Genomic DNA, 19158 nt, shown 5'->3' with positions numbered 1-19158 from the left:
TCCAGAACTTGCATTCAGCAAGAATAGCTGACCCATTTGAAGGAGCTCACAAAATAGCAGTGACAGTTAGAGATCAAGAAAGCATTATCTCTGAGGAAAAAGAGAAAAAAGTATTTAGTTCAAAGACAGGATTGAAGGGGAGCTAATATATGTGTTTAAAGTTGTAAAATGTTCTGCACAGAAGAAAAGGAGCAATTTTGTTCTTTCCATTCACAGCAAATAAAGGAAATTACAAGAAAATTCCATTTCGGTATTAGGGGAAAAGTTAATAATAAAAGATAAAGAGACAATGAAATAGTTTGGGAAGGCTGTAAAATCTTCATTGAAGGTCTCTAAGAGACTGGACCAATGATTTCCAGGAGAGGGAACTGAAACTGGCTTGGAAAGAAAGCCTTAGGACTCTGCTACTGGTTTTGCTGCTACCAAAAAATAGAAAAGAGTTTGAAGGTCATCAGATAGAAGCCATGGAAAAATATAGATTTTTTTAACACTCTGATCTGTCTGCATGCTGTTTTGGAGCTAAACATGAGCTCACATAAAGCAACTGACTTGAAAGCAGCACAGCCACAACACACAGGACCTAGTACTAAGATGAAAAGGCCCACTCAGGGCCTGACACTATTTTTGGAGTTCCAAATGAAAAACTTTTATCTTTATGTAGAACGTTTTTGCTGACGGAGAACAAGATGCCTTTTAACAATTTTACATGCAAACCAAGACAAATGAAACATAGAAAAATATATCCGAAACACTAGGGTTAAACTGCATTTAACAAAAAAACCCACTTCCAAATCCTGTGTTCATATGCGTTTATTTGAACTTATGTTCAAAACAAAATAAAAGTAAGTGCTGATGTGATAAATGAGAAACATGACATGTGGAGAAACCTCTGCAATGTGTTAATGTTCATCTGTAGAGTTTCTTCCGTCCTTTGTAAGAATTGCAAAAGACACATGCAGGTTTTTAATACACCTGCAGGAATTTTACTTTTTAAATACTGCTAGGCCAGAGGAATGCTTCAGCCTGCTGTACCATAATACTAAAAAGGTATCCATTTGAGTTGGATTTTTTCCATGTGTGGTTCACTGTCAGCCCTCTTGGTTACACAAAATACACCCCATGCTATGTGTGTTATTACACTTATACTATGCACTTATTTCTCTTATGTAAGTGTAATTTTAAATTAAAGATACACGCTCAACTAAGAACCTTTCAAAGGGTATAACTAACTAAACTAACTAAATAAATAAAAGACCTTTTATTTTGCAGTAAAACTTGTAAGATATTATGTGGATGAGAAGGATGTTTACATCAGCTCAAATGGCAGTGATCCTTAGAGAGCTTTCGTATGACTTGAATCCTGTCTTTTAAATATAGCAAGTGCATTTATTCATCAGTTTTATATCTGATTGTTGAGAGGTCTTCGTCACCAAGTGGTTTTTGCCCTGCTCCAGTCATAAGCTTCAAATGAAGCGGCCGTTCAACAAGACATCCTTTTCTCTAAGGGGAACAGAATGTACAAAGACAATATATCATCTGGATTAAAAAAAATACAGCATAATAAGTTTTGCAGGGTATACATCACCTCATTTCAAGAAGATATTTGAGTAGATGAGGGTATGGCTGTACCTAAAAAGAATGTCTGAGCTAAGTGCGTGCGAAATGTCTTTCAGTCCATCCTGATTGATCTTAGATTGAGGCTCACACTGGACATTTGTAAAATTAAATTCATTCTAGAAGTGTGTTATGAATTTTTGAAGAATAAATTAATTACAACGGTGTGGATACTAAATGCAAAAAGCAAGCAGGGAACAGAGCCTGTGCGAAACTAAGTCATATGGGCTTCTCACTCTGGCCTGGGAAAGCATACAAAGGAATCCAAGCAGTCCTTGGTAAAGGACAACAATTTGCAAGTGTTGTTTAGTCAATAGGTGGTGTTCCATTTAACCAATGCTGGTGATGTGTTACTTTAATGACCAATGAGAGTTTTACCTCTCAGACCTTGAACATGTGTATAGAAGAAGATTAATAATAATGAACTTTGCTCTCTTGGACAATGCAGCTAAGAGAGTCATCTCGTACTGCTTCACCGTTCCAAATATAGAACAGCTTTAAAGTGAGTGATATGAAGAAATTCATAACTGATAATCATTCTCTCAATACCCTGTGGTTGCCTAATGTTATAACAACAAAGTGATAGCATCTGTGAAAATCATCAGAGAATGAATTTACTTTTTAAAAATCATTCCTAAACAGGTTTGTTATTTTATACATGCCACTTTTGAAATTTGTCTGATAAAAAAGCATCAGCACTGTCATATGTGGGTTAGTAAAAAGTTTAAGTTACATAAAAATTGAAATTCTGCTTAAGTCAAAGCATTTGAATCATTCAATTTTTGTCAAAAACAAGACAGGTTACTAGTATAAGTTCTTAGTTTGCATGATCTTATGCTTGGCTTTCCTGAGATTCGTTAATAGACCCTTAACAAAACTTCATTTTAATTGTGATATTGCAAGAAAATGTTTATTGTTTTCCTTAATTTCACTTTTTAAGCTGAGAGTGGATCTGATTATTAAAAATGTACACTTGAGCTCGGAGTTGTAGCAATGGGGAGCAAAGACACAGACCTCTTTGTGCATGCAAAGGAAATCACTTTAATGTAGAAGTTACCCCCCTTTTATACCTTTAGTCTCAACCAGACAAAACCAAAACATAAGAGGAGAAGGGCACCTATTGGCTGGCACAGCTGTAGTGTGCTGTCGACAAGTCATATCTCACCTATATATTCCATATATAGTTATGTTTTTGTCCATAACTATATCTCACCCCCCAAGATAACTAAGTGACTTCTAACCATCTGTCCTGCAGCTGTGCCTTCACACAGGGCCCTCTGGTGAACATAAGCTTTTACAAGTTTTAACAGTTATAACCCCATATCCCACACAGTCTGCTGTATGTACACACATTTCTGCTTGTCTTTGTCAAACTGTATTTCAGACCTTTGCTTTTGTAGAAAAGTAAAAAATGTGAATGAATGAAGACGTCAGATGTAAATAAAAGGTATTACGTAACCTCTCTGTGTGTTTCATTGTCTTTGATTAAATCAGAAAACAAGGCAGAAAAAGGAAAGGTAGAAATGGGGAAAATACAAGTCTGTATGTTTCAACAAGACAAACTGCACTTCAGACAGCCTGTAGTGAATATCTTAAAGTTTCTGTAGTGAAAACTGAAAAAATTTAAATGTTAAAATAGTTGCAAAGTCAGATGTTTGGACTCTGAAAATTTTGACACTGATTTTTAGTTTTATACTCCAGTATGCCCGTCAGTGAGCGCTGTACACTTAGTTCAGCATTCTGAGTAGGCCTAACTCTGTTATAGGGCTTGAGTTGCCATGTAGGTGAAATTTTTATTTTTTTTTTATGTAGCTAGCACAAGGGGGTAAAAACATAAGTCCTTCAAAAGAAGAGTTGGATGATCTTTGGAGAAAACATGACAAAAAGGGAAGACTTCGGAACAAGCTGGAGAAGACCAGAGAGACACTCAGGACACAACAAGACACAAAAAGAGAAAAATAGAATATTTGCCTTGTCCTTGTGGTTGTCTTAATTTAGGTCCTGTTTCACAAGGATGTTAATACACGTCCATGAAAAATGGTCGCACCAGTAGTGCTCATCCTTTTACACAAAATAATTTAAGGGAGCAAGCCTCCAGGGACATGCTGAGAAAAGAGTCTGTCATTTATAGTTTTATGTTGGCATTCATTATTCTTATGTGGCATTATATGTGTGTATGTTTATTTATTGCTTAGGATAGCAATGACTTATTCCTATGAACATATTCCAGAAAAACTGGAGTTCTCTTTTGTCCAAATATTGGACAAGTTTTTTATTTGATCGATTGGCCAGTTTTGTTTTATTTTATTTTGGTTTTAATTGTTTTGTTGCTGTTGCTTTCTAGTTCTTTGTGCAACCTAGAAATAAAACCAGCTGTTTCATGTGACTGTTTAACACATCTAGATGGCATGCTATACAAGATCAGAGCATGTTTGTAAGTAAAGTATTAGTCTCCTCTACAGTGGTGAGAATATTTATGGACTTCAGGGTCTCAAGACAAAAGTGGTGTTTCAACAGGTGACCAAATTGTATGTTTTGTGGTCTTTACAGGTCAGCATACAGAAGTGCAAAAATCCCAAGCTGACATAATGAACAACCAAGAGGCTGGTGTTCTACGTTGCTGGAGATGTAGGAAATGTATAGCAAATTCTGTTTTTCTTGCAAAATGTAATGGGAAAAAAACATCCAAAGTAAGTATAGCTTCTTTTGAGGGAGTTTGTAAGTTCTTCTGGTGCCATTTATTTTAAATTAACAAGAAACATTAGACTTAGCCTCAGTTTGTAATTAATCTCTTGTGGAGTTACGTAGAGAGTAGCGGAGTTCTGTAGAGAGTAGTGTAGGAAGTAATTTTAGTGAAGCCAAGTTATGATAACCTTCAACAAGCCAATGATAACTTTCATGTTCTGCAACGTGCAGGCTGGTGTTCATGGACACCTGACTACTAGCCTGTATAGAGCATCACCATTTGTAATATAGAAATATATTTTCGATTTGGTTTTGATGGTTTCAAAGCAGTTATTTTTTTTGGTTTTAATATCTCTTAAAGGACAATTATTTGTGTCTAAGGTGTATTTTTAAGACTGATTCTAATTTCCACTGTGGTGGTTAACTGTGTGTAGAATCGGAAAATTTTGCTATTCATTTTTTTAATATGGGCCATAGTCTGTGCACAAGAACAGTTCATAAGATTAGTCTGCCCTGAGCAGGGTTATGGCCTGCTCAGTAATTTATATTATCTTTATTAAAATAAACAGAAGGATAATTACACAGAATAAAACTATGAAAGATTATTTCCTACTGTTTTATAATGGCAGCTACTAATAAAGACCTAGGTTCTTTCCAGATGTGCCAAAAAGGCTTACAACCTCTTGAATCAAAATTAAAAAGCAAATAGAAGAGAAGGTGGTGATGTTTTTATTAAGGTGTTAGTAATGCAACAACATTCTTTCTGGCACTAGAGAGGGGTACAGCCAATAGGTGTAGAAACTAAGTTACTTTTTAAGGTCAAGATAGTATTATCCATAAACCCCATTTTAATCACTTTGCTTACAGAGCTTGAAGTTCTGGAATAATTTTCACACTTTATATTTGATGGTTCTTTTTTGTGTGGGTTGAAGTGATTTTTAGGGATGAATTCCACCTGCTTCCATGGAAAAAATGTAGTGAAAAGAAGGAGTTATCTTTTTTCAAGCTCCCCATGGTGGAGCTTTCAGTTGTGAGTGGAGGTCCACCCATCATTGTGCACATGACTGAAGCAGCTTCTTCTCCAGTTATGTAGATAGCAAATAAAAAAGTATAATTTAGCACTGTATCTAAAGAGGTTGGGAGGCAAAGACAGTACTATGATAAGAAGAGTAATGTTTTCAGCATGTTTTCACAGGTGAATTTTAGACCTTCAGTCAAAGACGTAGCTGAATTATGAATGAAAAAATATAAAACAAATTTTAAAACAAATGTGCAAATTACAAACATAGTATAAACACTAATAATTGTATCCATTTTGAAGTGCAGATAGTCTTCACAGAGAGGACAAAAAATCCAGCATAGACATATAGCATAGATATATTGATCTATCTGTCTTCTATCAATACTTGGAGAATTTTTAAAAGCTTCTATCTTCTGTCTGTAGTCACACTTTTAATTTTTAGCAAAATGAAATTTTTATTCCAATGACTTTTAATTTTTTTTTTTTTTATAAAATCCACAGTTTTCCATATTCATAAATCTTAACAACTGCTTTTAAGGACTTTCTCACCAGAGTTTCCTTATAATTTTAGCCATCCCTGTATCTCTACTTTAGTTAGGTAATTGCTTTTTTTTTAGTATCAATTACTGAAATGCTACAGGCTTTTAGATTTTTTTTTTCTCTTCAGTTGATCACATTATTGCAGTAAAAACTCTAAAGTCTAAACTAAAAGACTTTAGACTGTTACCAGAGTAACTGGTTACTCTGTTATTTATTCTAAAAAGCACTAGAAAATTAATTCCACTTGTTGCATTTGTGCATTGCTGATTACAGTCTTCATGTAAACTATATTTTCTGTCTTTACTGAAAAATTATGCAGGCTTACACTGATTCTAAAATCAATTTCCAAATATTCTTAGAAGGCCTGCAACTGCATACTTTCTGCTCTTTTAAACAAAACAAAACCACCTCCAGACACCTACATTTCCTCAGTGGAGTTTGCCCAATGTTCTTAGATACAGAAATAGAGAACTATTGACAGTATCTACCTGATTTTTAGCTTAAAAAAGCACATCATATTTGAAGTTTATAATTTTTTAATGTTTACTGATTTTGGGGAGCTGACTTCTGGCTATATTCAAAGAAAAAAAAAAGCTTACATAAATTTTGAGTACCAGTACAATTGTTTTATTAACAGATATCACAACTTTCAGCTGCTGTTCAGAATTCTTGCAATGCATGGCATGTAAGCTTAGAAGCCATTCCAGAGTGGGTGAAATGTGTCATTGAAAAGGTAGATATTTTTTTCTTGCATCTTTATTATTCAACTTGTAAAATAATTAAGGGGACAAATTTCAAGGACACTTTTCTGGCTAGATCCATGTATTTTACAGAGACCTTTTAACTGAGGGAATTCTTCTGAGGAACTTCTATCATTACCATTTACAGATTTCTTTTCCTCTCTTAAATGTTGTTTAATTTTGTTTTGTTTTTAACATATGCAGAAGTGCTACAAGTGATAAATTCTGTTTCCTGCTCTTTAACTGATGAATGTGTCTGTGGTTTTCCATAAATATCATGGGCATCGCTCCATGTTTGTTAATGCTTGATATTATATTTATTACCTAGGCTTTGCGGTTTGCTTTGTTTTGATCATCATATCTTGCAGTACTAACATGTAGGTTGACAGTGACAACAGAAGCATGTTTCCCCATAAAAGTGGATTGGAGGTTTGTTAAGAGATCAGTTTTTGGAATGTATTTTATATTTAAGTCTCTTATACTTAATGTGCACTTATGTCATACATATAGAAAGTAGATACCTTCCTGAAAATTCAAAGGTCTGATTACAAGCCAGTGTCACAGCTTTTATGAGTTTTAACTGCACATTTGAAATTACAAACCATCTCATAAATTTCTTGTTGTACTGACTACTTCTGTTGGTGTTTTCTTAAAGTTGTTTTAGATCTAGAAATTAATGTTGGGGCTTAGATACTAATAAGCAGAAGCTGTACTTTTTGCAGCACAGATTTTCTTTCAAGAATCTTTGATTTTGATAAGTAAATAATGTTTGCATTCCTTTCTCCTTAGACTTCAGTATAAAATTTTACTATATTTTAAGTAATTTCTGCCCTAAGCAAACCCATGAAGATGATGCATAAAGACAAAATATTGTTATGACTGTTGAACTAAGCATTCAAAAAAATTTAAAAACTTCATTTTCCTTCTTTGTATTGCTCTATCTGGGTTTTTTGTTAAAAATTAATTAAACTTTTTAAAATTAGTTGTCTCTTCTACTTCAATGAACATAACAGAATAGTTATGTTCAGAAACACTAATCCTGGAGGTGTGTTTGAAAATTACAGCTCATGAGTTATTTCCTCACTTTACAATATTGCCTAATCATGACTCTTCAATAATGAGGCAGTTTTTTACAGTTTTTTTGCCTCTTAAATTATTTCAGTAAAATTGGATTCAATATTGATAGTAATATTGTTTTCACCTTTAGCTCTTAAATTATTCTTTTGGACCTTTAGCTTCTGCATTTGAAAACCTGGAGGGTCAAATTGGGGACCAAGGAAATACAAAGCCTGTGGACTGCTTGACACGTTTACTTAAGGTTGCAGAGGAGCAGTTCTCCTCAGGGGAGAAAGGCAGACAATGCAATTTTTTGTGTGCACCTTAGACATCATTGTGTTCATTGTATCACTTATTATCCTTGGAACTCTTGCCTCATTCACTTTGTCTCCTCTGGCAAGATCCTGTGTTTTTATGGATAAATGTTGGGGTGTGGGGGTGTTAAACAATTCTGATTTATCTCCAGATCCTCCTGGGCTCTGAATAATTTTGCGATCATGTGTTATTTTCTCCTGTATGACTCCTGAATCAAAGGCTAAATCATTTTACATAAGTGCAAAATCTATTTGCAGGCTGTAAAAACCCACTGCTTCCCAGACAGTTCTTTTTTGCCATCTGTCCCTGTTCTTAACCAATCTCCTTGGATTTCATGTACATATTAATATATAGATAATCTTCAATAATTATAAATATGTAGCTAGTGCTGCTAGTGACCTTTATTGACCTGGATTTTCTTTTACCCATCACTTATCCCTTGTTTTGGTTTCTTTTTCCAGCCATTTCCATTTTTTCCTCTTTATGCAGTCCATCACTAAATCTGTGTACCCTCAGCTCCCTTTCAGATCTTGCTGATTTTCCCCCTACCACCTCCTCCACTAGTAGGCTGTTACATCTTTTACTGAGTCAGTGCTTCCACACTCCATTGCCAAACTCATGCTAAATCAGTCCCAGGCTCCTTGGTACCACACCTCATCTCCCAGTCTCTGTACACATGGGACATAGAGATGTCCTTTTTCCTCCATACTGTGTCTTGCACATCCATTTTTTTCCAGGCTTCTAGCCTTCTTAATTTTCGTGAATCACTCTGCTTCTCCATTTGAAGATTCAGGATGCTATTTTACGCTAGAGAGACCCAATAAAGTCACTGGAAAGTGCTTTTCCCCTAATTTTAGTGTCTAGACCCTGGCATCTGGGAAATGGAGTGTGGGAGACTTAAGACTAAGTCTCAGAACAAGCTTAATTCTTCTTTAGGCATGGCCTGTGTACACACTGGCCAGCCTTATAAACTGAGAGGGATTGTGCATGTTTACTGAATTCTCAAGAATTTTAAAGCCTTTGGTTATATGTAAACTATTATTTTTTCTCCAAGCTACAAACCTTTCCAGATTGAAATAGATTCTTATTGGTGCAATGAAAGATATATCTTTGATATTTTGTGTAATTTTGAGGTTTTAACCCACAAGGCAGGAGTAAGTTTCTCAAGTAAGTGTTTCCAGAACTTCTGGCATTGTGTGTGTGTGGTTTTTCCACAAAAGTTGCTGGAGTTTTTTTATGAAACTGCTAAATTGGTTTTTCTGACATTTTCTGCAGCTTTCAATAGGACAAGCATCCTTATGTTATGGACATACCTTTCCAAATCGCCTTGAAGAACATTTGTAACTGAAAACAATGCTTAAACTGGAAATGTCGGGCAGCTTCCATATTCATGGTTCTTTAGACGCTCAAGTTAGTGAAGTATGACTGGAGTTGATAATGTTTTTCTCCCCTGGGCTTTGATCCTACAAACACTTGCATAATTTTAGTGCTCAACAGTGCTCCTGACAGATGATCATAATTTCTGAAAATACTAATAGTTGTCTAAATATGTAGGAGGACTAAGAGTTGTATTAATATGTAGGCATTTATAGATCTTTGATATGTATTTCCTTTTGAAAAAGTGCCTTCAGGGTTGAAAAGAAATTAATAGAATTATAAATAATGAAAATAACTGTCTCCTTATATATAGATTATTAAGGATTTGTCATGGTATCTACACAGAGATTATGTTGTTATGCTACATACACCAAAGTAAAAATACCATTTTAAGCTTTTGTGGGGTAATCAAAGTGAAAAGCCATATTCTTTTCATAAGAAATCCCCTTCCACTGTACTTAGTATGCAACAAATGTATCAGCACTCAGAACACTCAGCTGAAAAGCTGTGCTTGCCAGTTCCAGATTAACTTGGGAAATTGATTTCACTGCTTTAAAGACCTAATGTTTTCATTAGTATTGCAGTATTATGCTATCTGTCAATAAATTTTAAACATATTTCAAAGTGTCTACATTTCACAATATGTGTTTTAGTTTTCTCAGAATTAGTTATCACTGTAGCAAGCAGAGATTTGACCAGAACATTATTTATCATGGATTTGCTTTCTTCTGTGAAGTGTCTTTTATTGTGTTTGAAAAACAAGAAGAAAGTCTTCCTACTAAGGGAGAAAATAACTCCAGTAATTATTTATTGCTAATTTATTTTCAGTGAACATGTTGTATGGTTTTTTTTTTGTTTTTTTCTCTTTTTGTCAATAGGCACAGTGGACAATTGGAAAACTGCACTGTCCGTTCTGTGAGGCCTGCTTAGGGGGCTTTAACTTTGTTTGCAACAAAGAATGTTCCTGTGGACAGCTAGTAAATAGACATTTCTGCAGAAGTTGGACTGAGCATCAGCCACATTTGTCTGTTAAATTGTCAAAAACATCAGAAAAACATTTGCTTCTCAAAATTCAGTCTGGTTTTAAGAAGGATAAGTGCCATGAAGTAGTAACTGCAACTTTAGAAATCAAAAATCAAGGACTTTCCTACGCAGCTGGAAGTAGTAATGAAGCTGGCAGATTAACAGAAGCACTTTGTCTAGAAGTAAGAGCTCCCAGATATGAGATAGAAAGCAAAAAACTTCTCTTAAAGGCATTTAATCAAAAAAGAAATCTCCCTTCTTCCTGTCCTTTAAAAGATGCATGCACTGCAAAACCTTTTCACAGAAGATCACGTAGCTTGGATTTAAATACTGGAGAAAGACTTGTTTTGTCACCTGTGTTATATGAAACTTGCAACATGGGAACACTTTACTTTGGCCAAAATGAAAATCCACCCACTTACATACAAGGGAGCTTTCAATTAGGGTCCAATAGGAAAGATGGTAGTTCTTTTCAGGATCTGAATAGTTCCAGTGCTGACTTACTACAAAACCAATTTCAAGTTACTTCCATTACCACATTACTACACAGAGAAACAGAAAGTGAGTGTGATTTTGAAGTTACCAGGCAATCTTCTGGGAGTGTCATTGCTGATGGGTCCCCATTTGTGATGAATCTTTCATTGCCTACAAGGGCTGTAGAAGACAAGTGGTACATCACACCTAGTGGTCTTGTACAGCCTACCAGTATTTCCTTCAACCAAAAGCTGAGTAAGAGAGAAAGAGACAAGTCAAAAAGCCTGAGGAGAAAACAGAGAATGAGAGAGCAATGTCTACAGAAGCGAGTAAGTGTTTAAAATTATTTATGCTGTTTTTTGGTAAAGTTTGACTTACTTTTAGAAATCATTCTGACTTTTTTTTCATGTTGTCTTTTAATACTGATTTAATGTGGAACTGTCTACAGTCAGGTATCAGGCAAGCAAAGATATATGACCCCTTCCCATGGGTAGATTTTTTCTAATTTCATCGTATCCAGTTTTCTTTCTGTGCAAAGTCAAAACATGATGGGTTTTCTTTGTCATTCTTATTATTTTGTGATGTAGTTGTAAATTTGAAGTGGGGAAAAACATAGTGAAATTTCATCAGTGGGATTAAAGAAAAACTAAATATTTGAATCTTCTAAATGAGAAACCCTACCATGTCAGAATTTTCTAACTTTAAACTAATGGCCTTTTGAGTTAACTTTACAGTTAAGAATGTTTTAAATGCATTAATTATTTGTTGTAGAACAAATACTTTTCTTTGAGTAAACAGTTGGTAACTGCTATTTAAAATGTTAGGCTTTAGTAGATAAATACTTTGTCTGCAATCTAACACAAACTTTTACATATTCCTATCAATTGTACAGTAATGGTTTCCTTCTTTAAACCATCTAAAGCAGAATAGAATTAAAGGCCATAGGCAGTCACAACTTTTGGTGGAAGGCTGGGAAGTAAAGTTACAAAATGACTAACACAGTTTTGGTTCGCTCTCAAATTTAGTAGAATGACTAATGATAATATGCCTTTGAAAGAAAATTTCTCATCATAAATTTCCTGCAGCGAAACAACTGTGTGGTAATCAAAAGCAAACATGCTAACTAATAAGAGAAGTTGTATCTACTTAAGCAATTTATTCCTGCTTTGGGTAGGTTTGTCATTGTGAATTCAAGACTTAAGCTCTCTTAAGAGCTTAGAGAGTACTTAGAATACTTGGAATACTTAGAGAGTGTCTCCCTCAATTGTATGTGAGACCTAGCTTGAAAATGTAATGGGTCTGGGAAATATTGTGAGTCTTCTCAGTATAGTATGCATATATTCTTTCTTCTTTGGGAAGGGTTTATGTTTTGCTTTAAGACTTAAACTGGTATTGAGACCTTTTGAAAACTTCTTCTTGTAAAATGTGTCTCTAAAGCTAAGAGTCTGGATGTCTTCATATAAAATACTTGTTTTCTAATAAGTCTATAAAAATTCTTAGATGTCTAGATCCCTAAAATGGCTTTAAAAATTCCAGATCCATTGTTTTGGTAAGTGAAATGATGATGTACAAGCACAATGTATATGAGCATTTTCACCATCATGTCACTTAGTCTCTCCAGACACTTTAATCTTTAGATGTTTTTTGCAATAATAAACCATTGTACAGATTTTCTGAATTTTCGATAGCTAAGAAAATTATTGGAGAGATGCCTCTACCCAAATTAAAGTGCAAACAAGACCATATGCTGAAGGCAATAGTATGAATTTCATTTAACAGTAAATGGGAGGTAGAGAGAGATACAAAGAAATAGAAAAGGAGGGAAGGGGAGTGAAAAAGACTGAGAGAGGCAGATTAAGTAAAAAGGTATCACCACCTGTGGTTCTAGATGTCACCCCATTGGTCCTCTTCTGGTCTTCTCAGTAGTGGGGGTCAAAGGTCACTCAAAACTTCTCCCCATTAGTACACTTTAGCAAAAAACAGGTGTTAATACTCATTGGGTACACAGTGCTCCTGTTCTCTTGGTTAAATGATTTGCTTGTTTCCAATGCTGATTAGTCCCATGCTCAGTCTTCCTCTTCTTTTGAGTCAGTGGGCCATGGCATCCCTCTTCAGAGCTGGACCCAGTCAGTGCTGATTTTCAGCACAGTTGCTGAGCTGGCTCTCCTTACACCACCCTGTGGCTCAAACACTGTATTCCAGGGACCTTTCCTTAGTTCTTGGGTTGTCCGTGGGGTGATAGAAATAGTGTGCAGTACAAGAAAAGACAAAAACCGCATAAACAATAACACATTTTACCCATGTCCCTTTTGCAGTCCATGGCTGTTTGTCCTTCTGGTCTAGAAAGGAAATTATCACCCATTTCCCATGGAACATTTTCTTTTGTTTCATTAGGATTATTCAGCTCATTCATTAATAACTCTGAAAAATTTAGCCAAATCATCATAAATCTAAGCCTTCTGAGGCAGAACTGATTAATACATATTTGTATGATTCCAAATATGCATAAATTCTTATGCCAACTCTCAGGCTAAATTTAATTTATACAAAATTACACATTCATGAGACAAAAGTTAAAACTCTTCCCACACAATTTTTTTCCCAGTAAAAGACAAAATAAACCTGGCAAAAAATCAAACTAAAAACACATAAAATGGTTTGACTAATATATGGTCTCCCAACTAGTTCACTTGCAATGAAAACACAAACAAATCACAAACATTAATAAGGTGATAATACAAGCAATTATGATGGCAATGAAAAGTTTCATCGGTTCCATGCAGTTCAGTCTCATATGTTGGCAGGTTCCTATAAAAAAAAGTGAAAATTCAGCCTACTATTGACAGATTATTAGAGGATGGAAAATCCATCTAGTGTTGATTCAAATGTCCGGTATCTACCACAAATGTTAAAGGCCCTAAAAGAAAAGTATCATATCCTCTTAGCTGACTTCTGTGAGCTTTCTTATGTAAATCCACTGTTTCATCCACTCTGAGCTGGTTCTTTAGATCTTCAGTCCCGTCAGAGTGCTGACACTCCTAGAGAAAGAAAGCAACACAAATTTCCCTGGTAGGTTACCCCTTAGAGAGTTTTAACTTCTGTTTCATGAAGCATTTGGTGCACTCCTCTTGTTGCTTCCCTCATCTTTTCACAGGGATTTCCTCCATTTAATGTAATGTCTGGAGGGAATGAGACTGCTTGTAAAAATTTGACAAGTGTCACTACTTATGAATTACGGAGTGCTTTAATTGCTTAACCTAGATTTCTTTAAGGGTTAAGATTAGCAGACTTCAGCTTCTTACCCGGGGGCCATGAATTAACCTTAACAGTTTGGCAGATAACACTGGCTCAGTTTACTCCAACGATTTTACCTCTTTGCCATCCTGGAAGCATACCCAGATTTTCAGTATCCCAGTGCATTAATATTAATGGCTTTCAATCTTACCTGATTTATGGCTAGACTTTGATATCTTAGTAGTTGTATAAGGCACCATTCCAGTAGCTGTTTGCTGATCCTGGCAATCAATTGTGGTTTCAATTTTAATTAAGCATCAACATGTTATCAGATGCCAATGCAAACGGTATGTTTTGCTCTTTAGCAGAACAGCAGACTCATGCACTATCTCCCAACTTCTCCGTTAAACAAAAAATGTCAGTTTACAAGATCATGTTTCAGAGAATGTTAGAGGTTCTGTATCCTGCAGTTTTTCTCCTAAGATTCTCCGTCTCATGCACGTTCCAAAGCTCTTGGGCATCATCATGCTTGACAGCTAGCAGTGCATCTACTTGTATTCTTTTTTCGTTTTCCTTATTTAACTTACTTAACAATTCTTTCACCAAATCTTGTAGGGATATTTATTTCACAAGGTATTTCATCTTCAGATTTTTGAATAACCAATAGTTCATTATGAGGAACCAATAACTCAATTTTCTTGTGTCAACCCATCTGTGGGGTAGAAGGGAAACTAACAAATTTTTCAAGGAAAGGTAACAAAATACTTTTTTTGCACTGGCCATCCTGGACAGCCATTTTTTTTTCTAAAGTTCCCACAAGAGAAAACACATAAACTTCCTTAGAGGAAAGCTGTGACAAAGTTTCTAAGATTTCCCAGGGAAGGAACAACACAACCCCCCTAGAGGGAACTGTACTATTGTCAAAGACCATTCAGATCAGTGCCAACTATGATAAAATAATGTTAGCATCCCATTATTTGAGAGACACCTCTACCCAAACTAAGGTGCAAACAAGACCATGTGCTGAAGGCAACAGTATGAGTTTCATTTAACAGTAAATGGGAGGTAGAGAGAGATACAAAGAAATAGAAAAGGAGGGAAGGGGAGTGAAAAAGACTGAGAGAGGCAGATTAAGTAAAAAGGTATCACCACCTGTGGTTCTAGATGTCACCCCATTGGTCCTCTTCTGGTCTTCTCAGTAGTGGGGGTCAAAGGTCACTCAAAACTTCTCCCCATTAGTACACTTTAGCAAAAAAAAGGTGTTAATACTCATTGGGTACACAGTGCTCCTGTTCTCTTGGTTAAATGATTTGCTTGTTTCCAGTGCTGATTAGTCCCATGCTCAGTCTTCCTCTTCTTTTGAGTCAGTGGGCCATGGCATCCCTCTTCAGAGCTGGACCAGTCAGAGCTGATTTTCAGCACAGTTGCTGAGCTGGCTCTCCTTCTGGATTCTTTGTATTCATTATCAGTGCTTCCCCAGCTTGTCTACCTCTTCCTAGTCTGAGATTATTGGACAAAATTACCACCTTTCTCTTTTCTCTAGTTCTTGCTGTGTGGCTTCATTTACTGTGGAGATTTCCTGGAATTCACAAAGGCTTATCCAACAGCGGCAGGGTGGGGGCCAGGGAGCCAGGGCAGTCACCAAGGAGCAGTTGCCTTTTGGTATGGTTTGCTATAATGAGCAAAATCCTTTGGTGAGCTTAGCTGTCTTTGAGACAATTTTGATCTTTAAGTCACTTACAATACTATATAGAAAATTATAAACAGTTTATAAATCTGTTAGTTCTCATCAGTAAACATATAGTTTACAAAATACAAAAAATTCAAAATTAGTGTGTAAACTAAGTGGTCGGTTTCAGGTAGCAGCTTTCAGAAGAAGATACTTTGGTTTGGATTGATTATTTTGTCCTTGGTGAGAGTTTGCAAGCATGGCATGGAATATTTAAATGGGTCTGCTTCTTAGACAGTGTCAAGATGCACATGTGTCTAGTACAGCTGTATTTCCCTGTGCTGAGGTATCTTTCCAGGAGAATGTTAGTCTAGAAGGTCACATCCTGTGTGCAGCCTGACATGTAAATGGGAATGGTCCTCTGCCATGTACTCCATTTCATGGCTGCTTGCCTTTCATGTCAGTCTGGTATCCTTCTATTTTTTTTTTTTGCAAGTTTTACTTTTCATTCCTTTATTTGGTATTCTAACAATCCTCGTAAAAATGCAGATTTTTGTCACTCTGGTGCTTCCAATAGAAAGCTGATCTGTGGTACTTTGTAACCGTGATTTCTAACATACTATATATGCTTAAGCAATCAGTAAAACTTCACAAACAACAATAAGAAAACCAAAACATAAATCTCTGGGAGATTTTTGGGCTGGATTGAGTGAAGGAGTTTTAAGGAGTGGCAGTGAGAAGTATATTTAAGTACACTTTTAAGAATTGCTTCAGTGCAGCAGACCCTGATATGACGTAAATATTTTCAAAGGTGTCTCAAAAGTACTGAGTATATCACTTTTATCTTTAATTAAAGCTTTTCTAAAAAGCAGTCTGAGATAACAAACCTGTTCAGACTTTGGAATTTCTTTGTAAATCCAAGGGCTGCTTTACCAATATTGTTTTGTAACGTGATAAATATCTGTCAAAGGTTTTCTTCTGTCTTGCAGAAAAGCCAGATTCAGCCATTAACATTGTGTGATGGCAGAATGCACTGTTATTAAATTGAAGTATATAAAACCTAAATTGTAAATAGGAGCAATTCTGTGAGCTCCTGACCTGTGCTTCCTCCAGAGGCTTGCATGATGCAGGTTCTGAGGTGTAGGTGCAGGTCTGAACTAGCTAGCTAACAGTAGAGGGACCCAACTTCCTCTGTTCAGCAAAGGACAGCTCTTTCATTCCTGTGCAGGGGCTGCTTGCATTTTGTGTGTGTGTGTGTGCACATCTGTGTTCATGGGGGACTTCTAGGCTTCTGTTAGGGTATGATTATATTGTTAGCATGTGTTAATTATGTAAATTGTTAGGGTGTGATAATAGCTGCTTAAGTCTAGGAGTTGCCAGTATTAGTAATGATTCTTCTTATGGTTGCTGTTGTTAAGCAGATGAAGTATTTCTTTTATAAATTCCATTTTGTGTGTATCTTATATGTTTACATTGTTTGCTAATGAGGAAGCTTGTATTAGTTTTCTGGAAGGTCTCAGAAAAATACCATTTGTGACATCTCCAGCTATATTGCATTTTTTCTCACAATCATTTTACTTAGAGTAAGGTTCTGTAGCCAGCTTCAATACTGAAGTATCCTCTTGGAAAGGATCCTGATTTGTAGGGAAGAATACTGGCAGTTTTGCTTCATTTCTTAATGACATTTCACTGGTTCTTTTATATCTTTTTGAAAACAGCAGTGTTTTATCTGAAAAAGATGTCTAGTGGTCAGTTTCCAAGAAGTCAGTTTGCTCTTCATGCTCCCAATGATAATCTGAACTCTGGATAAACAGGTGGGTGAGATACAGCGTTGTTTATCCACACTGTCAGGTGCTGTTATCTTGCTGGCACCACAGCCTTGAGTTTTCAAGTTCATAACCTTCTAGCAGCTCCCAGTCTTGTAGTGAAAGTGCTAGGCTTTCAAGGTTTAACTTGTGACCAAAGTTATCTTCGTCATACAAATCTCTTTTTCCTGAACACATTGGTTTACAGTTCTTTTTCTTGCATGGTCATGTTTTTATTGAAATTGTAAATCCTTAATGTGTTTTGTTGTGCATTTATGTACTTGGATTTCATTCACTCTTTCTGTGATGATACTCATAACAAGATTTATTCTCAGGTTGCTTATGGATCTCTTAGCTGATTGCTGGGGGGGGCTAAAAACATTATTTAGAGTTGCCACCAAAGCAAAGCAGGATGAGAATTAAGTGAAATGAAACCACAGCTAGAGTAGGCAAGCACTACTTACAAAGTTTCAATTAAGACCTTTGTTAGGGAAATATGAAGTCCTGGAGAAGTTACTTAAAATAAGGAAAGAGGATATACAGGGCAAAAGGGGAAGCTCTTATGTTTAAATTCTTTCACTGAGTGTAAAATTAAGTTAATGTTGATGGTTTCTTTTTATTTACCCCAGAATGCGTGTTTGGTAACACACTTTTGTACCTTCACTCTCTCTTTACTGAGCTACAACTTCATGCCACATCCAAAGTACCTTATGTGGTGCCTTTTATGCATGTAAGACTATATTCTGTTTGTTATGTTTAAAACCAATTCTGTGCAGTGCCAAGCCTGCATTTCTTTAACAGACCTCTGAGAAGTTGCTCATAACTGTTTTAGTCTGCAGTGCCAACCCCAGTGTGACCCCATGCATATACTTCTCCAAATCATGTCTTGGGTCTCCATTTCTCAGGACCTCTGCTATTGTTAGCAGCTCTGCATTTCTTTACCCTATATCATTATATTAGCAATGCAACTATCTTTATACATGGAATAACTACTATTAGTTGTTGTACCACAGAAAGATAAGTATAACATAGCAGACATCTGGTTAATTAGAGAAATTGCTGTCACAGCTGAACAAAGTAAAAAGCCAAGCAGCAAGCAAGGCAAGGGGAATCAGTCATAGCAAGCATGGCTAGCCTCAGCCTTGATGCCTTTCAAGTTCAGTGCTGAGCCAGTGGTTGTTCCTATAGCAGCAATGCAGCATTTCAGGGCTGTGCGGGTACATGAAGCACTGTCTTTTTTAACTTTTTGATAAAAGGAGGGAGAAATTTCAGGCGTGCATTGCTGCTGAGCCAAAGTTTCTCTTTGCTTTAGCTCTGGTTGTAACTTGTTGCTACATGGTGACCTTTGTTATTAGCACATTCATTCTGTTACTGATCATAATTGGATTAAGAAGAAGGTATTAAGAATGATGCATTCGTGCCCAAATGCATGACATACCTTTGTAAAACTACTGTTGTGATTTCTGTGAAAATTGTATCTGAGTAAAATAGAATATAAAAGCTACTGTTTTCTGAGGTGCACTTGAATCTCCTGTTGCAAGCATTTAAATGTCAACATTTTAGAGTTTTAATTACTTTCAGCTGCAGTCTTTTTATGCCATTATT

General features: G+C 35.9%; 1 protein-coding gene across 1 annotated transcript in view; it reads left to right on the top strand.

Moving 5' to 3' along the window:
• The first annotated feature begins 4202 nt into the window (after positions 1-4202).
• RNF180 (ring finger protein 180) overlaps positions 4203-19158 on the top strand; it is a 63058-nt gene continuing 48102 nt past the window's right edge. Inside the window, exons 1-3 of the mRNA XM_014258835.2 lie at positions 4203-4304; positions 6498-6593; positions 10227-11174. Coding sequence (XP_014114310.2) covers positions 4203-4304; positions 6498-6593; positions 10227-11174 — 1146 coding nt within the window. The remainder of the gene's footprint in view (positions 4305-6497; positions 6594-10226; positions 11175-19158) is intronic.

Source organism: Pseudopodoces humilis, chromosome 4 (genome assembly GCF_049639895.1).
Source record: "Pseudopodoces humilis isolate 2021_Gansu_Grassland_sample_001 chromosome 4, ASM4963989v1, whole genome shotgun sequence".
Lineage (NCBI taxonomy): Eukaryota > Metazoa > Chordata > Aves > Passeriformes > Paridae > Pseudopodoces > Pseudopodoces humilis.
Note: the sequence above shows the minus strand (reverse complement) of the source record. Positions and strands in the feature narration are given on the sequence as shown.